The 18,819-nt window shown below is 24.0% G+C and overlaps 1 protein-coding gene across 1 annotated transcript; it reads left to right on the top strand.

Annotated features, from left to right (window-relative positions):
• The first annotated feature begins 5,319 nt into the window (after positions 1-5,319).
• On the top strand, positions 5,320-18,512 carry LOC136981768 (gamma-aminobutyric acid receptor subunit alpha-6-like). Its single transcript, XM_067278141.1, has 9 exons — positions 5,320-5,432; positions 12,817-12,989; positions 13,685-13,752; positions 13,834-14,054; positions 17,277-17,359; positions 17,429-17,563; positions 17,631-17,783; positions 17,859-18,142; positions 18,216-18,512. Exons 1-9 carry the CDS (start codon positions 5,383-5,385, stop codon positions 18,510-18,512), a joined length of 1,464 nt encoding a protein of 487 aa, XP_067134242.1. The 5' UTR covers positions 5,320-5,382.
• Positions 18,513-18,819: the final 307 nt, after the last annotated feature.

The following is an 18,819-nucleotide window of genomic DNA, read 5'->3' as shown; positions in this document are numbered from 1 at the left end:
TATATTGTACTATTATAAACCTATTATGTGCCTATTGTTAAGTAGATTATTATGTTTAATTACTTTTAAATAAAAACTATTTTAGTACATTGTGTGAAATTATTTTAAATTAATATTTTAAAAATTTAATAAATATAATTTTCGAACAAATTTTTTTTATATTCCATTTTTTTTTCTTTAATATATTTTTTAAGTACTTATATAAAATAATGTTTTTTCTTTCAATCGCCAGATGGCGCACCGTTCTTTGTGGGATTAACATACAATCAATAAGTAATAATTTTATTGATGTTAAAATAAAATAAAATAAAATATTTTTGTATTTTTCATCCCAAAAATTATTTTTTAAATTTTTTTATTTTTTAAAACAAAAATAAAACAATAATCGTTATTAATTAATTTTAAAAAGTAATTTTTTTCAATATATTTTACAGCAAAACGTGTAATTTTAGCAATAAAAAAGCGTATTGTAGTACTCACTTAAAAATTAAATTTATGTTAAATATTTTAGCATTTAAAAAAAAAATTATGCAAATAAAATTATAAATTTTTCCATGAAATATAATTTTGTATCGTTATTACATTCTTAGATATATGATTAACATTTAAATTAATAAAAAAGTATGTAAATTTTCAAGACAATTTATTTTTTACTATTTTTTTTTATAAACAATTTGTATTCTTGTCTGTTATAGAAAAATGTATACGGTTGAATATATATACAGGAGATGCAATAGAAATAAAATCAAGCACAAATGATCTTATCAGCGGTTCAAAGCATAAAAATTGAGATACAACACTAAATTTTTTTTATCTCCGTTTCATCTGATTGGTTGCTACAAAAAAATAAATAATTGATTATAATTCTGGTCCAATCAGACTAACGAAAATAATTGAGAAATTTAGATTTTTACATCAAAAAAGATTTTTATGTTTATATCAACTTTTAAATAAAAAAATAAATTAATTAAAAAATAAATAATATTTGTTTTACAATAAATAAACTTTTAAAAAATATAAAATTTATTATTACATTTTTTTAAGTATTAAAATATTATTTTGCTTAAATACTAATAAATATTATTATTATTAATATTTTATTTTATAAAAGATTAAATTTTTAAAATAAAAAAATTAAATTAAAATTTTTTATTGCTTATTAAACATTATATTATTATTATATTTAAATACTTATGAATACTTATTTAAGAATTGCTAATTTAAAGAAGCTTCTTTAGTTTTAATTAATTAAAACTAAATTCTTAACTATTAATTCCAACTAAGACTAAGAATTAAATTAATTTATTAATAATTAAAATATTATTGTTAATATTTAAGATATTAACTTTCAAAAATGCACACAAATATTTATTTAAACTATTACTTAAAAATCTTATTTGTTTTAATCTAAAAATGTTATAAACTTAAAAAATATATATATTGTAATTATAAAAACTATTAAATTAAGTAATATTTTATAACAAGAACTTTTTAATAAATTCTTAAATTATTTATAAATTATTTCTAAAAAGTATTTACTAAGTACTTTTTTTAAAATAAATAATTGTAAATATTTTTAATATTTACAGTTAATTAATAACTTTTATTATATTTTTAAAATTTAAAATATTTTATTTAAATTTATTACTTAAAACTTTCATGTTTTTACATGTAAAAAAATGTTTAATAAAATTAAATTATTATGATAAAAGCAATATGTATATAGTTTTTAATATAAAAAGGAATTTTTTAAGAAAAAATTATTTTATTTGGTAGCGATTTTTTAATCTATATTCGTTCTTCGATGAAATATTTATTAAAAAAAAATATTAAAATTTGTTTGACAAAGCTACTTTTGAATTAAATTGAATTATTGCAATTGAATTCAATCGAATTTTCAAATATATTAAAACTGTGAAGAGGATCGAAGTATTTTGACTCTTTTCTACTTTAAAACCCTAAAAATGTTCGCTTTAAAGTAACGAATCTTGGAATATGTGCAAGATAAATGTGTGAAAATTAAATTATGACAACTATTACAGGTCTTATCTTTCCTTACACGTATTTTTTTAATTAATAATTTAATTTTGTTATCTTTATAATAGAGTAAAACACATTTAATAAATAAAAATTTTACGATAAATTAATAATTTATGATACTGAAAGTGTATAAAATATAAGCTTACGTATAGTGTAATTAAGTGTTTTAAATGTAAATTTTGATGACATTTATCTTTAAAATGTCATTAAATATTAATTTTTTAAATAAATTAATCTTCTTTAATTATTATTATTATTTTTTATTTAGTTGATAACTAATTTAACTAAGTAAAAAAGTACAGAAATGTTTCAGATGCCTTCATAATAACATCAAGAAATGCTTTTAATAAATTATATATGCTATTTTCTTACGTAGATTTATGTTTATTTACATTTATTATCATATTTTAAACATTTAAAAAACTTTTTTTTAATTCTTTTATTCGCTATTTAAATGACGATAAACTTGTCTGTCTGTCACGTTCTATAATCTGAAAAGTGAAATAAACGTAATTTTTCTTTGTTATATATTAGAAGGAATGAGAATAATACATCTTAATGTGCATCTTACTATTATAAAATAAATATTTCATTAAAAATGTAATAATAAAATTCATAAAGTAAAGTAAAAGCTTGCTGGTTGCATTAAAGAAACTGCATATATTATATTATTTACGTTTCTTTTTGTATAAAATTAAATAAATTTAAATTTATTAGTTAATTTTCATAATTATTCTATCATTTTTAATTAGATATTTTCCGTTTAAACGTATTAAAAGAGGTTTAAATGAGATTTATGATCTTATTGTAGATCGCGATCTACTAATAAGATAATGCTTCTAATAAATTATTTCTATACTTAATTTATTAATATTTTTATAAATATTTTAAAAAGATATTAATAATAAAGATGAATTTAATATGGACTGATGTGATCACTTTGGAGGAGTTGGCAAAATTTTAAAAGGTTCCTTTTTGAGTTAGTTACGACTGCTCTGAGATTAGAATATTTTTATAAATACGCGTATCATATTTTAAAGTCGAGTATTCCCTTTTTAGGCATGGCAAACTAGGTGACTTTACTATAAATCAGGGATGGGCAACCTTTTTCTATGTAAGGGCCGCATTTTAAGACTTTTGAACTGATGCGGGCCGCATACAAGAGAAAGAAAAAAAAAATGTTGGTAAATCAGAATTATTTATTCATATATAATTATAAATTAGCATAAGTATACTTAATTCAGCTTCTGGAACTGATGTAAACGTAATATATTGGAAATATTTGGTTAAATATTCGTCACTGCTAGTTTTTAAATTAGTTTCCATGTGTCTGTTAGCCGGTTTCTTGTTTTAATTTTTACTAAATTCATTGCGGGAAAAACTATTCACATACATAAGTTGTTAAATACACGTTTTTTTCGTGATTTAAATCGTTTAAATCGTGATTTACTGGTTGAGATGCCTCATTAGCAACATTTAAAAAAATGCTTATAACAAATTATATATACTATTTTTATATAAAAATATATTTATTTAGCGTCATTAGCTTTATTTTTAGTACTTCTAATCAATTTTTAATTGCATATTTATTGTTTAAGCGTATAAAATACTATAAACAGAGTGCGAGATTGCTGTTGACCGCGATCTATCGATTGAGAAACTACATTTATTCAACTTTCCATAACAGAAAAGTTGATTAGAATTTTAATACCGATGCATGGTTTATCAAGAATATAAAATACCTTAATTAGAATAAAATTCGCTTCATTATCGAGTAGTAAAAAATAAAATAAAAAAGAAAAAAATTCTAAATTTCCTAAACTTTAAAACATTTTAATCCTTTGTACATTTTAAAATTCCATATAAAAACACGTTGAAGTAAATTATAAAATAAAGAAATTCTATACTTTAACAAATATTTTTTCTTTTATAAATATGTCATCTCGAAAGTCAAAAGAATAAGATAATTTCTTTAGATTATATTCTATCTACTTTCAAATGAAGTTTTTTTTAATCTATAAATAGATTAAACGAGTTTTAAAAAGCAGTATAAAAAAAAAGCCATAAATTCAACCTTAAATCACTTTTAAAATAGAAATAATATAAACTATACTAAAGATTTTTAACCTGATAAATTAATAGTATAACTCTTAAAACTTAAAATTTAAATTAAAAATGTTTATAAATAATTAATTTATTATTATCTATAACTTAAAATAATTATTATACAAATTGTCTATGATCAATCAACATATTAAAAAAGCGGAAAGTATAAAATAAACCAATAATAAAATTGACCAATAAGATGAGGTTAAAAATAATTTAAATCAATCAATTGACGTTGATTGGTCAAATGTTTTTTGTTGATCAAATTTAGAGTTAAACTGTATTAACCAATAGGATAAGATTAAAAGTTTTTTACGTTTAAAACTCAAACATTGATTGGTTATTTATTTATTAATTGACAATTCATGCATTTTGCTATTAGTATATGGCAATCTAAATGGGAGTGTCTCGGTTGAATTTTATAACATATATGTGCATATTAATGAATCACAAACTAATTAATTTTGAATAGTTAATACTAAAGGGATTATATATTAAATTGTTTACTCGAATTATATCAATAATAATAACTTATAATAAATATTATACAAATTGGTTATAATGAAGCATAAAACTAAAGGGCGTGGTCACATTTAAAAAAGTAGAAAGTATAAAAATAAACAAATAATAATAATAAAATTGACCAATGAGATGAGATTAAAAATCGTTTGAATTATCAATCAACGCTGATTGGTTAAAAACTCACAAAAGTTCTAATTTTATTAGTCTTTATTTTTTTTTAAACAAATCTAAATGGGCGTGGTTTTTGAGAAACTTTAAATTTAACAAATTTATTCAAAAAAATCGAATTATTGTTATAAAAATTCTTTATGTATGAATAAAATATAGCCCTACAGTAAAAAAAATATGTCGTAACAATATTTTTCGAAATGAAAACTTAGTGTTTGACCTGAAAACAGGCTATGTAAACACAACTAAGTAACTTTTAAATTCACTTTAACAGGGCTGACAGCATTTCATTACATTACACTTCAATTACATAATGGTACATCGCGTTATCATCATCCTATCGAATAACACACTCTTCTGCCTGCCAGCATGGAGCATGCTCTATCTACAAACCTACCACCACGTGTAGTAGTTATTCTAGAATTCATTTTAACTGAGATACTGTCCGATGGGCACAACTGTCACTTCAACTTGTGACTTCATACCAACTACAAATGTTTATATTATTTATCTTTCAGATATTTTTCTGTCGTTCCTATTGGAAATATGACTTGTATATCTTCAATATTATTTTTTCTAATCTCTATATTTCCCACGTGAGTATATTTTTATAACTTTTTCCTTTATCTTCTCTCTTTTATTTCTTATAAATTAAAAATAAATATATGTTTTTTTAATATAAATAAAGCTTTACTTTTGATTATTATGCTACAGAGATTTTGATTTTTTAAAAAGAAAAATATAATTTATAACATTTACTTCATTTTAAATGTTAATGTTTTAAATAGTTAATTGCCGGTATTATAAAAGTCTCGACCTTAAATAAAGTACAGGAAGTTATTTTCGTATAAATATAAAGTTTCTAACTTTATATTCTCATTTAAAATAAGTATTTATGGAGTGTTAATTTAAGTTTTTCATGTATAAGTAAAGAAGAGATTATACAAATTTCTTCTTTTAATTTAAAACTTAAATGACAATAAAATCTATATTTTTATAGATTTTATAAATAAAACTCATTTTATAAATTATATTTATACAGTTACAATGTTCTGAACACGTGAAAATAACTGTTTAAACATAGTTACAAGGAGATATAATTTGAGAATTTTATGTGAAATTAGCGTAAATTTATGAGGAAAATTTCATAAAATTTTAAATATTTTACTTACTTAAAGGTTAAATATCAGTAGAAATTTAAATTTTTGCAATTTTCTCGTGTGTAAATACACGTTTTATTTATTTATTTATTTATTTATTTTTTCTTTCTTCGTTTGTAAGAAGTTGTAATTCAAATATAAACTTCCATACTTTCAATCATCTTTTGGAAATATATTTAATAGAAAAATCTGATAAATAGTATTAAATTTCATTGGTAACAAATTTCAAATCAAAGATTTAACAGAAATGAAGAATGATTATTTATTTGCTTTACGTTATTTAATCAAACATGGATCGGGTTGTGAACATCATCATTAGATTAACACATGTTGGATCGATATTTTCTTCCTTTAATCCCAACAAGTTGCTGGAATTTTCTACACGCGTTCAATTTTTCAATATGATTTTTATTATTATTATTATTTTTTTTGTATATAAATATAAAATGAAGAAAATAATTTAGTAGTTGTAACTAGAAAAAAAAACATATATTATATACGTATTTTATATGAATATTATTGTTCAATTTATTCAAATTTTTTTCTAAAATGATATAAAAAAAAGAGGAAATAAGCTCATCAGAATAGAGAAAGCGAATCTGTCATTGCCATATGCTGGAAAGGACTAGCTTTGTTTTCATTATAAGTTGTTATCTTTTACAATTTTGCGTAGTGAAAAAAAAATGAAATTAATTATTGGAAGTTACTACAAATACTTTGAAATTTCTTTTTATAATAATGATAGATATATTTTATTTCCTGAATTATTTTTAATTAAAAAAAAACCCTGCCATTTCTTACGTAGTTTGACCTTAAAGTTGACAGAAATAAGCACTTATAACATATTCCTTTATGTATAAAACATTTTAAAAAGTATAGATTTTTTAAGGAATTTTATATTTTTAGTTATTTTGGACTGTTTTAATTTTTAAAAAACCCAAATTTTAGTGTAATTGTGACCATACAGATAAAAATTATTATATTTTATGTAACTCATTACAAATTATTAATTTTAAAATAGTTTTTTTTGGTGTTAATATGATTTAAATTATTGTTATAAATAAACGAAATTTTAAATTAAGTTAAAAAAAACTATAATTTTTAAAATTGATTTTAACTATAAATTTCATACGAAAATATTAAAAATGTTATTAATAAAGTTAACTACTTAACTTAATTATTAATTAACTACTACTTAACTATTTAATTATTAATAAAGTTAACTTAGCTTTAATAATATTGAAAACTGAATTATTATAATAAATAACCTTTAAAATAATAAACAAACTTTAAGCTATTTTTAATGATTCAAAGTAGCTAAAACTATTTTGATTCCATTAATCGATATTTTATCACGTTTAATTTTGATTATAAATTAAAAATATGTTACTTAATCCCTGTTCAAGATAATTTATAATATTTAAAAACACTATTTTAACAATAATAAGCTACATTCTATTAATTCAAATGATATAAATTAAGAATCAAATATTCATATGTATGCTTCAATGATTTAATTTGGTAAGATATAAATTCATTGAAAAGGAAATTAATTTTTCGAATATTTTTTAAATAAATTTTAACTTTATTAAATTTATTTTTATTTAATAATATAAAAAATATATTTTTAAAACTTTCTATTCTTTTATAATCGTTCATTAACAACAATTAATAAGTCCTTAATTAGTCCTTAAAAGACTAATTAAGGACTTATTAATTGCAAAGTCTTGAAGGATTTTTGAACATTTAATAGGAAAATAATTTAATAAATCCTCAAAAATCCTTAATTAATAGGGATTTATTAAATTATTTTACACATTAACACAATTAAAACACTGTTATTAACCTATAAAATTGATAAAATTTCTACTTTTGAATAGATTTTTTTTTTTAATCGGAAAATAACTTTTAAATTTCTTTAAAATAATTAAAGAATTAAAATTTAAATAAAGTTTTAACTTTTCTTTAAAATTTTTATTCGATTTTAGAATTTTTTAATTCATAAAATTCTTTTACTTTCTAAAGGATTTAACGTAAATGATTCTCACGTAGAAAACCAATTTTAACTCCATAATTAGAATTATTATATAATAAAAGAACTTTCCTAAAACTAATTTTCTATACTAAATAGTTTTTAATTTATTAATATAAAAAAGTTTAAATTAAATGAAAGATATAAACGTTTCATGCACATAAAAATATTTATTGTCATATCGCTGTAAACTTTAAAATTTTAACTGTATAATAATTAAAAAAGCCCATAAATAAAAGCAATATATACGTTAAATTTACTTGTAAATTTTCAATATTTTATAGAAAAATTTATATAAAATATTTAAGTAATGTATATCATAAATAGAAAATTTCATAGATTAGTCAATGATGTTTTGTTTGATTGATTGATCAATCTAATTATATTAAATAATCAATCAATCAAATTGTTTGTTAGTAATACGGTAAAATTCCTGTTACAGGGAAATGTACTAGTTACATAAATTGTTTTCACTGTCGAAAAGTAGCCATTTTCGATACATTAATAGTAATTTTCTACTTCTTACTTCTGATTTGTTCTTTAACAATGTGTTTAAAAATGTAATTTAAGTCTACTCATTTGAAATTTTGACAACTCCTTCAATTTCAATCGGTATTCTTGAGCTGGATTCAATTCTATTGATTTGACTCACCTTAAAACTTTTTTTTAGTGTTTTAGACAATAAACGAGCAAAAATTATTGCTACATATTCAAAATAACGGCCTGCAATTTTTAATCATGTTTTTAATATATTTAATTTAAAATATATGCTCTCGATCTCAAATTAGTAGTGTCTTGCCCCTGTACATCATACTTTTCCTGATATCAATAGAGTCATGCCGGTCATCTACGTAACTGCGTTTAGGGGAAATGTTTGAATTAAAATCACGTGACTTTCGAACTTGACTAGAAGTTTGCATATAAATAATCAGGACTTGCTACTCCTACGCTTTTCATGTCTGGTCTCGAGTTTCATCTATCTTACACTGTTTTCAAAATTAAGGAAGGATAGATAGATAGACGACGGTGAAACTTTATAGGTGTATTACAAACAGCGAACTGGTTTGAATTAAACCAAAAAATCGATATAAACATTGTTCATAAGTTGTGAGAATTTATTTAATCTTAACTATATTAATATTAACAGTCTTCTTATTTATTAATATCTATTTGGATCTTAAAGGAATTATTAAGATAATTTGATACCATGGATGAAGGATTGAGCTAAGTAAATTTGTTCATTTATTATAGATGGAGACAATGCATCAATAAGGTATATCCAAATTTCTAAATAATTTATATGAAATGCCGAAAGATTTTAATCGTTTGTCACTTTATCACATTGTTTCAGCATGGTCTGTAAAGAAACTTTATATTTCCATCGTTATTATATTTCAGTCTATAGTAAAATTTAATTAATTTATTTAAATAAAAAAGGAAAAGCCTAATATTTATTTCTCTGACACCGAATGGAACTGTTTTTCGACACAAAACAATTTGAAATGAAAAATTATATGAAAACATTCGAAATAACAGAAGTTAAAGTATTTTCCTCTTTTCCTTCTATTTTAGTGTTATTCCTATGGAATCCTCTATACAAAATTCTGTAGAGTCTTAGTTCTTTATATTGTCTTGGGTATCGGAATGTAGTCTTGGTTCTTCTTGGTTCAACACTTTGGTTCTTCTTGGTTCTTTTTGCCCCAACAAAATGTAGCAAGAAGAACTAACTCACCTGCATAGAGTAACTGTATGCCTTTATCTAGACTTTGAATCCTTTCGATTCTTTTTTAAATATTTGATCAATGTCCAGCATATAAAAATTAAATAGATAAAGAGATAAAAAATCATTTCATGGATACCTCGAGCGAGAATTAATTCAGAAAACATTTGATTATTTTGTATGTACAAAATAATTTCGAAATTGAAACTGAAAATCTTCCAGAACCTTTCTGAATAAGTTTCCTAATATGAATTAAATAAATTAAAATTTAAATAAAATGAATTAAATAAGTTAAGTAAGATTTGCTTTTTTAATAAATATAGAAACGTTAGGAATTTTATAGGGATCAAACCTTACAAGATGACGAGTAAGTCTCACTCTGTTCATTTAATTCTAGATTGAGAATAGAATCTACATCGTTATTGTTTAAATTCTTTAGTTATCTAATAGAAAATGGAATTGAAATTGTAGAAAATCGATTATAGAAAGATTCGAAGTCAATATAAACCTTATCAGTTATGGATTTCTTTGGAAAATGATGAATGGTTGACCAGAAAAAAATTGTTCTTCTGAAGAATTCTAGAAAAAATCAAAGCGTTTAGTAAATTAAAATACATTTTCTCACTTCTTTTAATCCGTAAAGTTCCTTTCTATTGTGTTTTTTCCCCTAAATTATAAGAGAGCCTTTTGTTTTACTCTATAGCAAACAGCCTTTCCACGGTTTCTTAAATACAAGTAACTTCCATACATTTTCTCTTTGTAACCCAGTAAATTCTTTCATGGATCTTTCTAGTTGAAGATCCACACCCTTTACGTTATCTATTAAAATTTTCGGAAAAGATTTCATTTTATTAAACACTACCAATTGAAATTCCTGATAATTAATGGATTACTGAATTTATGTTTCTTAGTTCTTTCCTGATTAATACACATAAACCTCCGGAAGGACATTACGTCGCCATTTTCCTGAATGTTTCTGGGTTAGTGTCGATTCTGTTATAAATTCGTCACTAATTGTGTCATCTATGTTTCTGCCCAACTAAAGTTACAATTGGTTACTAAAAGATTCAGATTTTTCGAAGAATTAATGGAGTTATTCAACTCGGCATCACTTATATTTAAGTTATTGGATTTTGTATAGAGAAGATCGATAAAAAATTATAGAAAATTTGTATTTCTATAAGTAATTTTTTATGGTTCAATACTAACGAAGTTCAGCTAGTAATACCTTTAAAAAAAGGCAGAGGCGAATTTTTCCTTCTTTCGTGAGAATTTTTAATTAGGTCAGCTGTAATTCTCCTAATTGGGCTGCAATTTTCAAATTGTAAGCCTATAAATTCCCACTTACGTTCGTCTGTTTGTCTGTTTTTCGTTACGAGAACGGAGTTAGATATATAATCGGTATGACTCGATTGTTATCAGGGGAAGTATGATTTACAGGGGCAGAAGCCACTAAAATCCAGACTAGATATGGAAAGTTTAGGGGCCAGCGACCCCGTTCTAAACTTCCGGTCTATAACGGAAGTCATGTGATTTTTTAAAAATTAAATGACGATTAAAAATTGTAACCCATCATTCGACTTTTTCGTTAAAATAATTACACGCAGCTAAAAATCTTAATTAAATTGATTGTATTTTTATAGAATTTTTTGACATTTTAATTTATAAAATTATAATTTTGTTGCCCAATTTTCGGGTAAATTTTTTTAAATATTAAAAAAAATAATAATAATAAAAAAACTTCAATTCATTTTAAAATGAATTACAAGAGATCCATTTTATTTTCTAGCTATAAAAATTTATATGAATTATAAAATATATACATCATTTCTTCACCTTTTACTTCAAAAAAAAATTTTTTTAGACTTGTTCTTTTGGATTTTTTTTCTTTAATTCTAAAAATTAATGGTTGTCCTCTAATTGAAGATAACAACAGGAAGCATTTACTGTTGTACATTTCTCTTAAGATTTATGAGTAATAAAGGATAAAAAAAAGGTAGTTATGAACTTTAGAAATTTTTTTTATAATATTCAAAAAGTTTTAAGTCGTTTCGAATTAAAGTAAATGAGTCAATGAGTCGTAAATATAACATTTTTAAAGATAATTTTAAAGTAAATTAGGTGGAAGAGTTTAAGATGAATTAAAACATTTTAATTGTTCGATATTGGAACGTTTATTTATTAATTTTACTACTCAAATTATTTTATTTTCTGTTCTATTCCTTATTCCTTTCCTTATAAATTTATTTAAAGGTTATCCTTGAAACTATCTTTGTATATTTTTCTTAGGAAGAGGAGGAGGAGAAGGATGCTTCTCCTCTTTCTCTTCCTCCTTATCACTTTTCTTATCACGCTACTACTTACATTCTTTATTCATTCTTTTTAAAATATTTTTCGTTCTTTTCTTTTGTATAAAAATCTGTATTTTATGTTTTATAAATTTATTTTTACCAATTACTCTTTAAATTGCTCTACTTCTTTTTATGCTCCTTATTCTCTTCTTTACAAATTAGTAAATCATCCTTAAACTTTCTGATTCTTTTTTTCATTATTTCTTTTCTTGCAAAATATTTATTCTATATTTTTTTAAAATACAGATAAACAGGAGGAGCATAGGTAAGAGATTCAATGATAAACATAAGCAAGAGGAGCATAGATAGGAGATAGGAGCAAAGATATAAGAAAAGACTATACTCATACGGTTATACATTCCTCTCCTTACAAATAAACATAACGATTTACCTCCTCGAAAATTTACAAATATATTTTTATATATTTCCCTCCTTATAAAATAAATTTGCAAAGAAGAATAACAAATATCCATCAATCTATATTTTATATATATTTTTTCACTGATCAATATGTCACGTTCAACTTTCCAACAACTGATTTTAATGACAGAACTAAAGCACCTCAAAATACAAAAAAAAAAAAAAAAAAAAAAAAAAAAAAAAATATCTAACGAGTCTTATAACTTCTTAGAAAATAGTTTTTATTGACGTTCTTGTCTCTTAAATTTAAAACTAATGATTTATATTTGTATTTTCTTTTTTAAAAAATATTTTTAGCGTTTTAATGGATTGGCCTGTATCAATGAAAAGGACAACGAATATACAAGTAACAAGTAAAGAAGAATACAAGAAACAATATTCTGACGCTTTAAAATTTAGTAAAAACATGAGTATTGTTTTAGAAAACCTGTTACGTGACTACGATAGCAATCAAAGACCTGGATATGGAGGTTTGTTTTCGTGTATACATAATACAAGTAGTGTTAACTTTATCAGACATTTCAATTATATTTTCTTGGCTTTACTGATATTTTTTACTACCCATTTAACAGTATAATACCTCTATTTAACGCTATTCGGGTTAAACTATTTATTAGTTTTTTGTTTTTAATTATTTTTACTTACTTCACCAGGTTACATCTTGATTTAACTCTGTTTTTTTTCTCCACTTTTTAATGCTAAAACACGATTATACTTCGATTTAACGCTATCTAGGTAATACTTTCTTAGCATTTTAAATATTTTTTACTACCTTTTTTATGTTAAAATCGGGTTAAACTTCGATTTAACGTTGTATAGTTTATAAATTTTAAGCTTTTCTTTATTCATTTACTTCTTTTTTAACGTGTTGTAGGTGTTTTTTACTCATGTGTACAAAGCACAAGTAATATTATTACGTTAACACCTCATCAAGAAATGATGCATAATAATGTACAGTATAATTTAATCAGGCATTTAACACTATCTAGGTTATACTTTCTTGTATTTTTTTTACTTAGTTTTTTCCTTTTTTTTCTTAGTGGCTAATGATCGATCAAGTTAATCTTGATGGCTGTTTAATCAGTCATTAACTAGAACAGAAACGGAAGTTTGTTTGCTACTAATCACACGAATTTTTTTCTTGTTTTCTCTGATTTAAAAGCAGGAGCGCCAACTGTCGTTACTACAAACTTTTTGATAAGGAGCATGGGGCCCATTTCCGAAGTGGACATGGTAAAGGCCTTAATTATGCCTTTATGTAGACCTTGTAGTATGTATAAAAATCCTTTATAACATGTAAAAAAAAATTCTCAGGAGTATTCTATGGACTGTTATTTTCGTCAGAAATGGACGGATAGAAGATTACGTTTCGATGGTCCTATAAAAAATTTGAGTTTAAATATAAAAATGTTGGATCGAATTTGGAAACCCGATACGTATTTTCATAATGGGAAAGGTTCCTATTTACATACGATAACTCGACCAAATAAACTCTTAAGAATCTTCCAAAATGGCGAAGTCTTGTACTCGATGAGGTAAGTATATTATTTTTAATCGATTTAAATTTAATTTTTATGAAATGTACGGTCGAACCTCTTACAACGGACACCTCCTAACCACGGCCACTTTAAAAAGCGCCATTTTTTAAATAAAAATGGATACAAAATAACTTCTCAAAGACGGCCACTTTAAACATCGCCATGTGTTTTAATTAGAGTGTATACGAAATAACCTCCAAACAACGGCTATTTTCCGTCAGTAGCCATTGTTTGGAGGTTTGACTGTCCTTTTTTTAATTCTTTAATGGAAAATGCATTAAATATTACACTAAAACCTTTAATAACGACCACCTCTCAAGAACGGCCGACTTAAATAACTCCATTTGTTTCGGGAAATTTTCTAAAACAACAATGTAACAACCTTTAAAGAATGGTCAGTTTTTTCTTGCTGGTCGTTGTTCACAGGTTTCACTGTATTAAAAAATTCATTTCTGTAAGTTCTAAACTACATAACCTCATCGTGTAATTATGATACGTAATTACGATATTACAATCGAACCTTCAATGACGGCAACCTCTAAATAGTGGACATTACTTCATGAACATTCTCGATCGTTGTTCGATCATTTTGTATGCATTTTTGTTTCAAAAATGCATAGAAAATAGTCTCCGAACAACGAACATTTTTTTATCTTCATCAATGTCCGTTGTTCACAGGTTTCACCGTATTAAAATATCAAGTTATAAGAAAGAAAATTCGGTATTTTAATATGTAATTGTGATATTTAGATGGTTAAATTAGTGAAATATGACATAATTTTGGCACGAAAAATGAAATTACTTTCTCAAAGAATCAACAAATTCTACGAAATTTCACGTAACTTTGAGTGTTCAAAATGAAATTAGAGGAATGAAAATTCAAAATTTTATTATTTTAATGCATAAATTTCATATTTAAAACGTAAAATTAGTTTAAAATTATCATAATTTTGATATTTCAAATAGAATTTAGTTTTTTTAAGATTAAATTTATTCCAAAAAAATTCGAAATTTTAAAGTATTTAAGTATTTAAAATATTAAATTAATTTAAAAAGTACATAAAAATAGCATGATTTTGACATTTAAAAATTAAATTATATTAAAAACAGAAGGTCCTGGCCTGATTTTGACATGTAATTTCGATATGTAAAGTGAAATTAGTTCCTTCGAAATTAAATTAATTCTAAGAAAATTCGTATAATTTTGGCATTGAAATTAAATTAAATTTTTTTAAAATTAAATTAGATTTAAGAAAATTTCAAAACTACTTTATTTACATATTGAATTTCAATATTTTATAGGCGTGATTTTGACAAGTGAAATTATTTCTTTTCAAATTTCAATTAATACTTAACAAATTTATACAATTTTACTACTTCAAATGAAATTTAATTCGTTTAGAATTAAATTATATTTTAAATAATTCAAAATTATAACATTTTAATATAAAATTTTGGCATTTGGAATGAAATGAATTCCAAATATCCTTCGAAACTACGATTAATTCTGTACTTAAAACGAAATAAAACGATGAAAAATTCAAAATTACATGCCAATTTTCTGAATTTTTTATAGCTTAAATTGATTTTATGGGAATTAAATTTCAAAACTGAATTTAATTCTCATAAAATTTTGTGAATTTTCTTCGAATTTTGAGGTAAATTTAGAATTAATTTCATTTTAAATGAAAAAATTAGTTTTTTTACAGCTAATTTTACACTTTAAATGCCAAAATTACTGTCATTTTTTTAAATTTTCTTGATTTTTGTAGGAATTAAATTTCGTTTGTGCTGAAATTTTGTGAATTTTCCTAGAATTAGTCGAATTTTAAAGGAAATTTGGAATTAATTTAATTTTGAATTATGCAATTTAAAGTCTCACACATCTGATTTAAAATAAATTTCCAAAAAACTCTATAATTAATTCCCATTAAAAAAATTTAGAGAAATTTTTTCGAAGATTAATTCCCATTAGGGAAAATTTAGGGAAGTGTTTGAAAATTAGGGAAATTAATTCTCATTAGGAAAAACTAGACAAATTAAGAAAAATTGGGGAAATTTCCATTAGGGAAAATTGGGGAAATTAAGGGAATTTTTGAAAATTAGGGAAAATTTGAGAATTAATTTTCCCTAATTTCCTAATGTAAATTGATTTTTTAAAAAATTCAAAACTAAATCAATTTAAAATACAATTTTAGCCTGATTTTCCTTTTTTAGAAGACAATTTCCTTTATATTCAACACTAGACATGCAAGCATACAGAAGGATGTTCTCTTTTGTTGATATTGTATAATATTTTCATATTCTACGTCACTATATTAGTTTTTTCTCATAATTTTTCTGTTATTTTATGGTAAACATGACAATGTTTCCGTCTGAAATCTTTTCAACCACTCATCACTGAACAAACATGAGAAGATTCTTGGATATAAGACGAAAAAATTAATAAAAAAGCAACGTTTACTCGCTTCTATCTTCCAAAAGAACGTTGATTTGTAAACGTTTTCAACGTTTTTCCCTCGATTAAAATGTTTAATTGAGTTTTTACAATTAAATTTTAATATTCGTTTTTAATTTAATTGTGAAAATTGATGAAGATTCGATGATTTCGTTAATTATTTTATGTGCTTTTTTGAGTGGGGAGACTTTCTAAGTTTTAATTATGTTGTTAAATTATTTTCACTTATTGGTGTTTAATTTAATTAAATATTTTTAATTAAGTTACGGTTAGTTTCGTCTGTAAAGTGGCATCGTTTAAAGTGTGAAATGAGTTATTGCCTATGTTTATTTTACTTTTCCAATATTAGTTGTTTCTTTCTGTTACTGGATATGGATTTCTAGAGCTAATCGAGCCTTCTTTAATGTTATTTTCGCCTTTCTGATGCTAGAAAAGCAAAAAAGTATTGTGTTTTACAGTGTATTTCTAATGTATGTTTATATTAATTGTATCTTTCCAATATTAATTGTAACTAGATGCAAAGATGATTAATATTCTTCTGACCTTTCTACGCCAGCATCCACTTTATCACGATGTTTAACCTGAGGCTAAGAAAAATTCGATTCGTTTCTCCATTTCACACGATTTCTAAACGCGATGTTTTCTAAGCTATCCTAAATTTACTCAACTAGAAATCTTGTCAACATTAATTTCACTTTTTACCAGATTTCCAACAACATTTTTTGGGGGAAAAATATATAAAATATCACATTTATTTTTAGACTTACAGTGAAAGCAACTTGCCCAATGCAACTGCAGAATTTCCCTATGGATAGACAGTTTTGTCCCCTAATTTTTGGGAGTTGTAAGTACCTAAAACTAGTTTAGAACACTAAACAATTGCGTTTTTACACGTATTTTTGTATTAATTTAGATGGTTATACTGTAAAACACTTAATATATCGCTGGGAAACGAAGAGTGCCATCACGTTTGAAGAAGGTTTGGTCCTTTCTCAGTACGATCTTATTGATTACCCACACAGAAATGTAACACTTACATTCAATAGAGGTATGTCCTTTACATAAAATTGCATTAAATTTACGTAATTTTATGAATTTTTTGGGGTTATTTTCAGGTGAATTTTCTGTACTTAAAGCTAACTTTAACTTAAGGAGACGAATGGGTTATTTTCTTATACAAGTTTACGTGCCATGCACACTAATAGTCGTACTATCGTGGGTGTCTTTTTGGATTAATAGAGAAGCTACATCGGATAGAATTGGATTAGGTGAGTTTAAAACTTTTAAACTTCTTGTAAATTCCATTAAAATTTATAAACTAAACTTTAATTCTTCATTCTAAGGTATTACGACAGTGTTGACACTGTCTACTTTCGGTTTGGATACGAGGACCGATTTGCCAAAAGTACCTTACCCGACAGCGCTAGATTGGTTCGTTATCATGAGTTTCATGTTTGTTATAGCAACATTACTAGAATTTGCAGGTGTGCATTACTTTACAAAAGTTGGAAGCGGCGAATTTCCTATCGCAGACAGCTCGGATAACGAAGAGAAGATAACAATGATGCACACGAGCACCCCTACAAGGCACTACTGTCCTACAATTTATGGCTATCAGACTGATCACGTAAGGGTTTCAGTTACGATTTCCTTACAGAATATTAAACTTAACATGTTAATTTCGCATGTTTTTTACGTAGAAATGCTCCAAGTATCCACGTTACACGGCTAAATTGTCGTACTTCAATCGATATTCTAGAAATTGCTGTTATCAGTTCTGGAATTGTATATTGGGGAGTGAGACATACAGAGCAGAAATGCTGAGTAGAGTCCAAGGAAAGGATGCTATCAATAGTGTTAGCAAAATTGATCAGATATCACGTATATTGTTTCCATTATCCTTTGTTTTATTGAATATCTTCTATTGGTTATTTTATACAAGTGAGACTTATTCCACCGATAGAACTAATAGAGAACTTCATTCTATAAGCAGCTAACAAATATAGGTCCGTATGACTATGTTAAATCAACTAAATCTATGTTAAAAATATTTAATTATGTATAAATAAAGTGCTTATAAATCTTTGTCTGTTCGTTCTATAGATAATTTACACGAAAATCTACGTTTAAACACCAGTATAAACCTACGTCATAAGTGATTTATATATAAAGTTAAGTAATTTTTTTATAATATTTACATTTACCTAATTACAATTCTTTTACAATTATCTAATGTAAAAAAAGTACAAAAATATAACGTAAAATTTGTGTTAAAAAAGTTAATTATGGATGAGTTTTATTAAT

This window comes from Centruroides vittatus, unplaced genomic scaffold (assembly GCF_030686945.1).
Source record: "Centruroides vittatus isolate TY-2023 unplaced genomic scaffold, ASM3068694v2 contig_790, whole genome shotgun sequence".
Classification (NCBI taxonomy): Eukaryota; Metazoa; Arthropoda; class Arachnida; order Scorpiones; family Buthidae; genus Centruroides; species Centruroides vittatus.
Note: the sequence above shows the minus strand (reverse complement) of the source record. Positions and strands in the feature narration are given on the sequence as shown.

Excerpts from the sequence above, each read along its gene's own strand:
- LOC136981768 (XM_067278141.1), top strand. The coding sequence starts at position 5,383 with ATGACTTGTATATCTTCAATATTATTTTTTCTAATCTCTATATTTCCC. Across the intron at positions 17,784-17,858 it reads ATCGGATAGAATTGGATTAG|GTATTACGACAGTGTTGACA; the intron begins GTGAGTTTAAAA and ends CTTCATTCTAAG. Across the intron at positions 18,143-18,215 it reads ATGGCTATCAGACTGATCAC|AAATGCTCCAAGTATCCACG; the intron begins GTAAGGGTTTCA and ends TTTTTTACGTAG.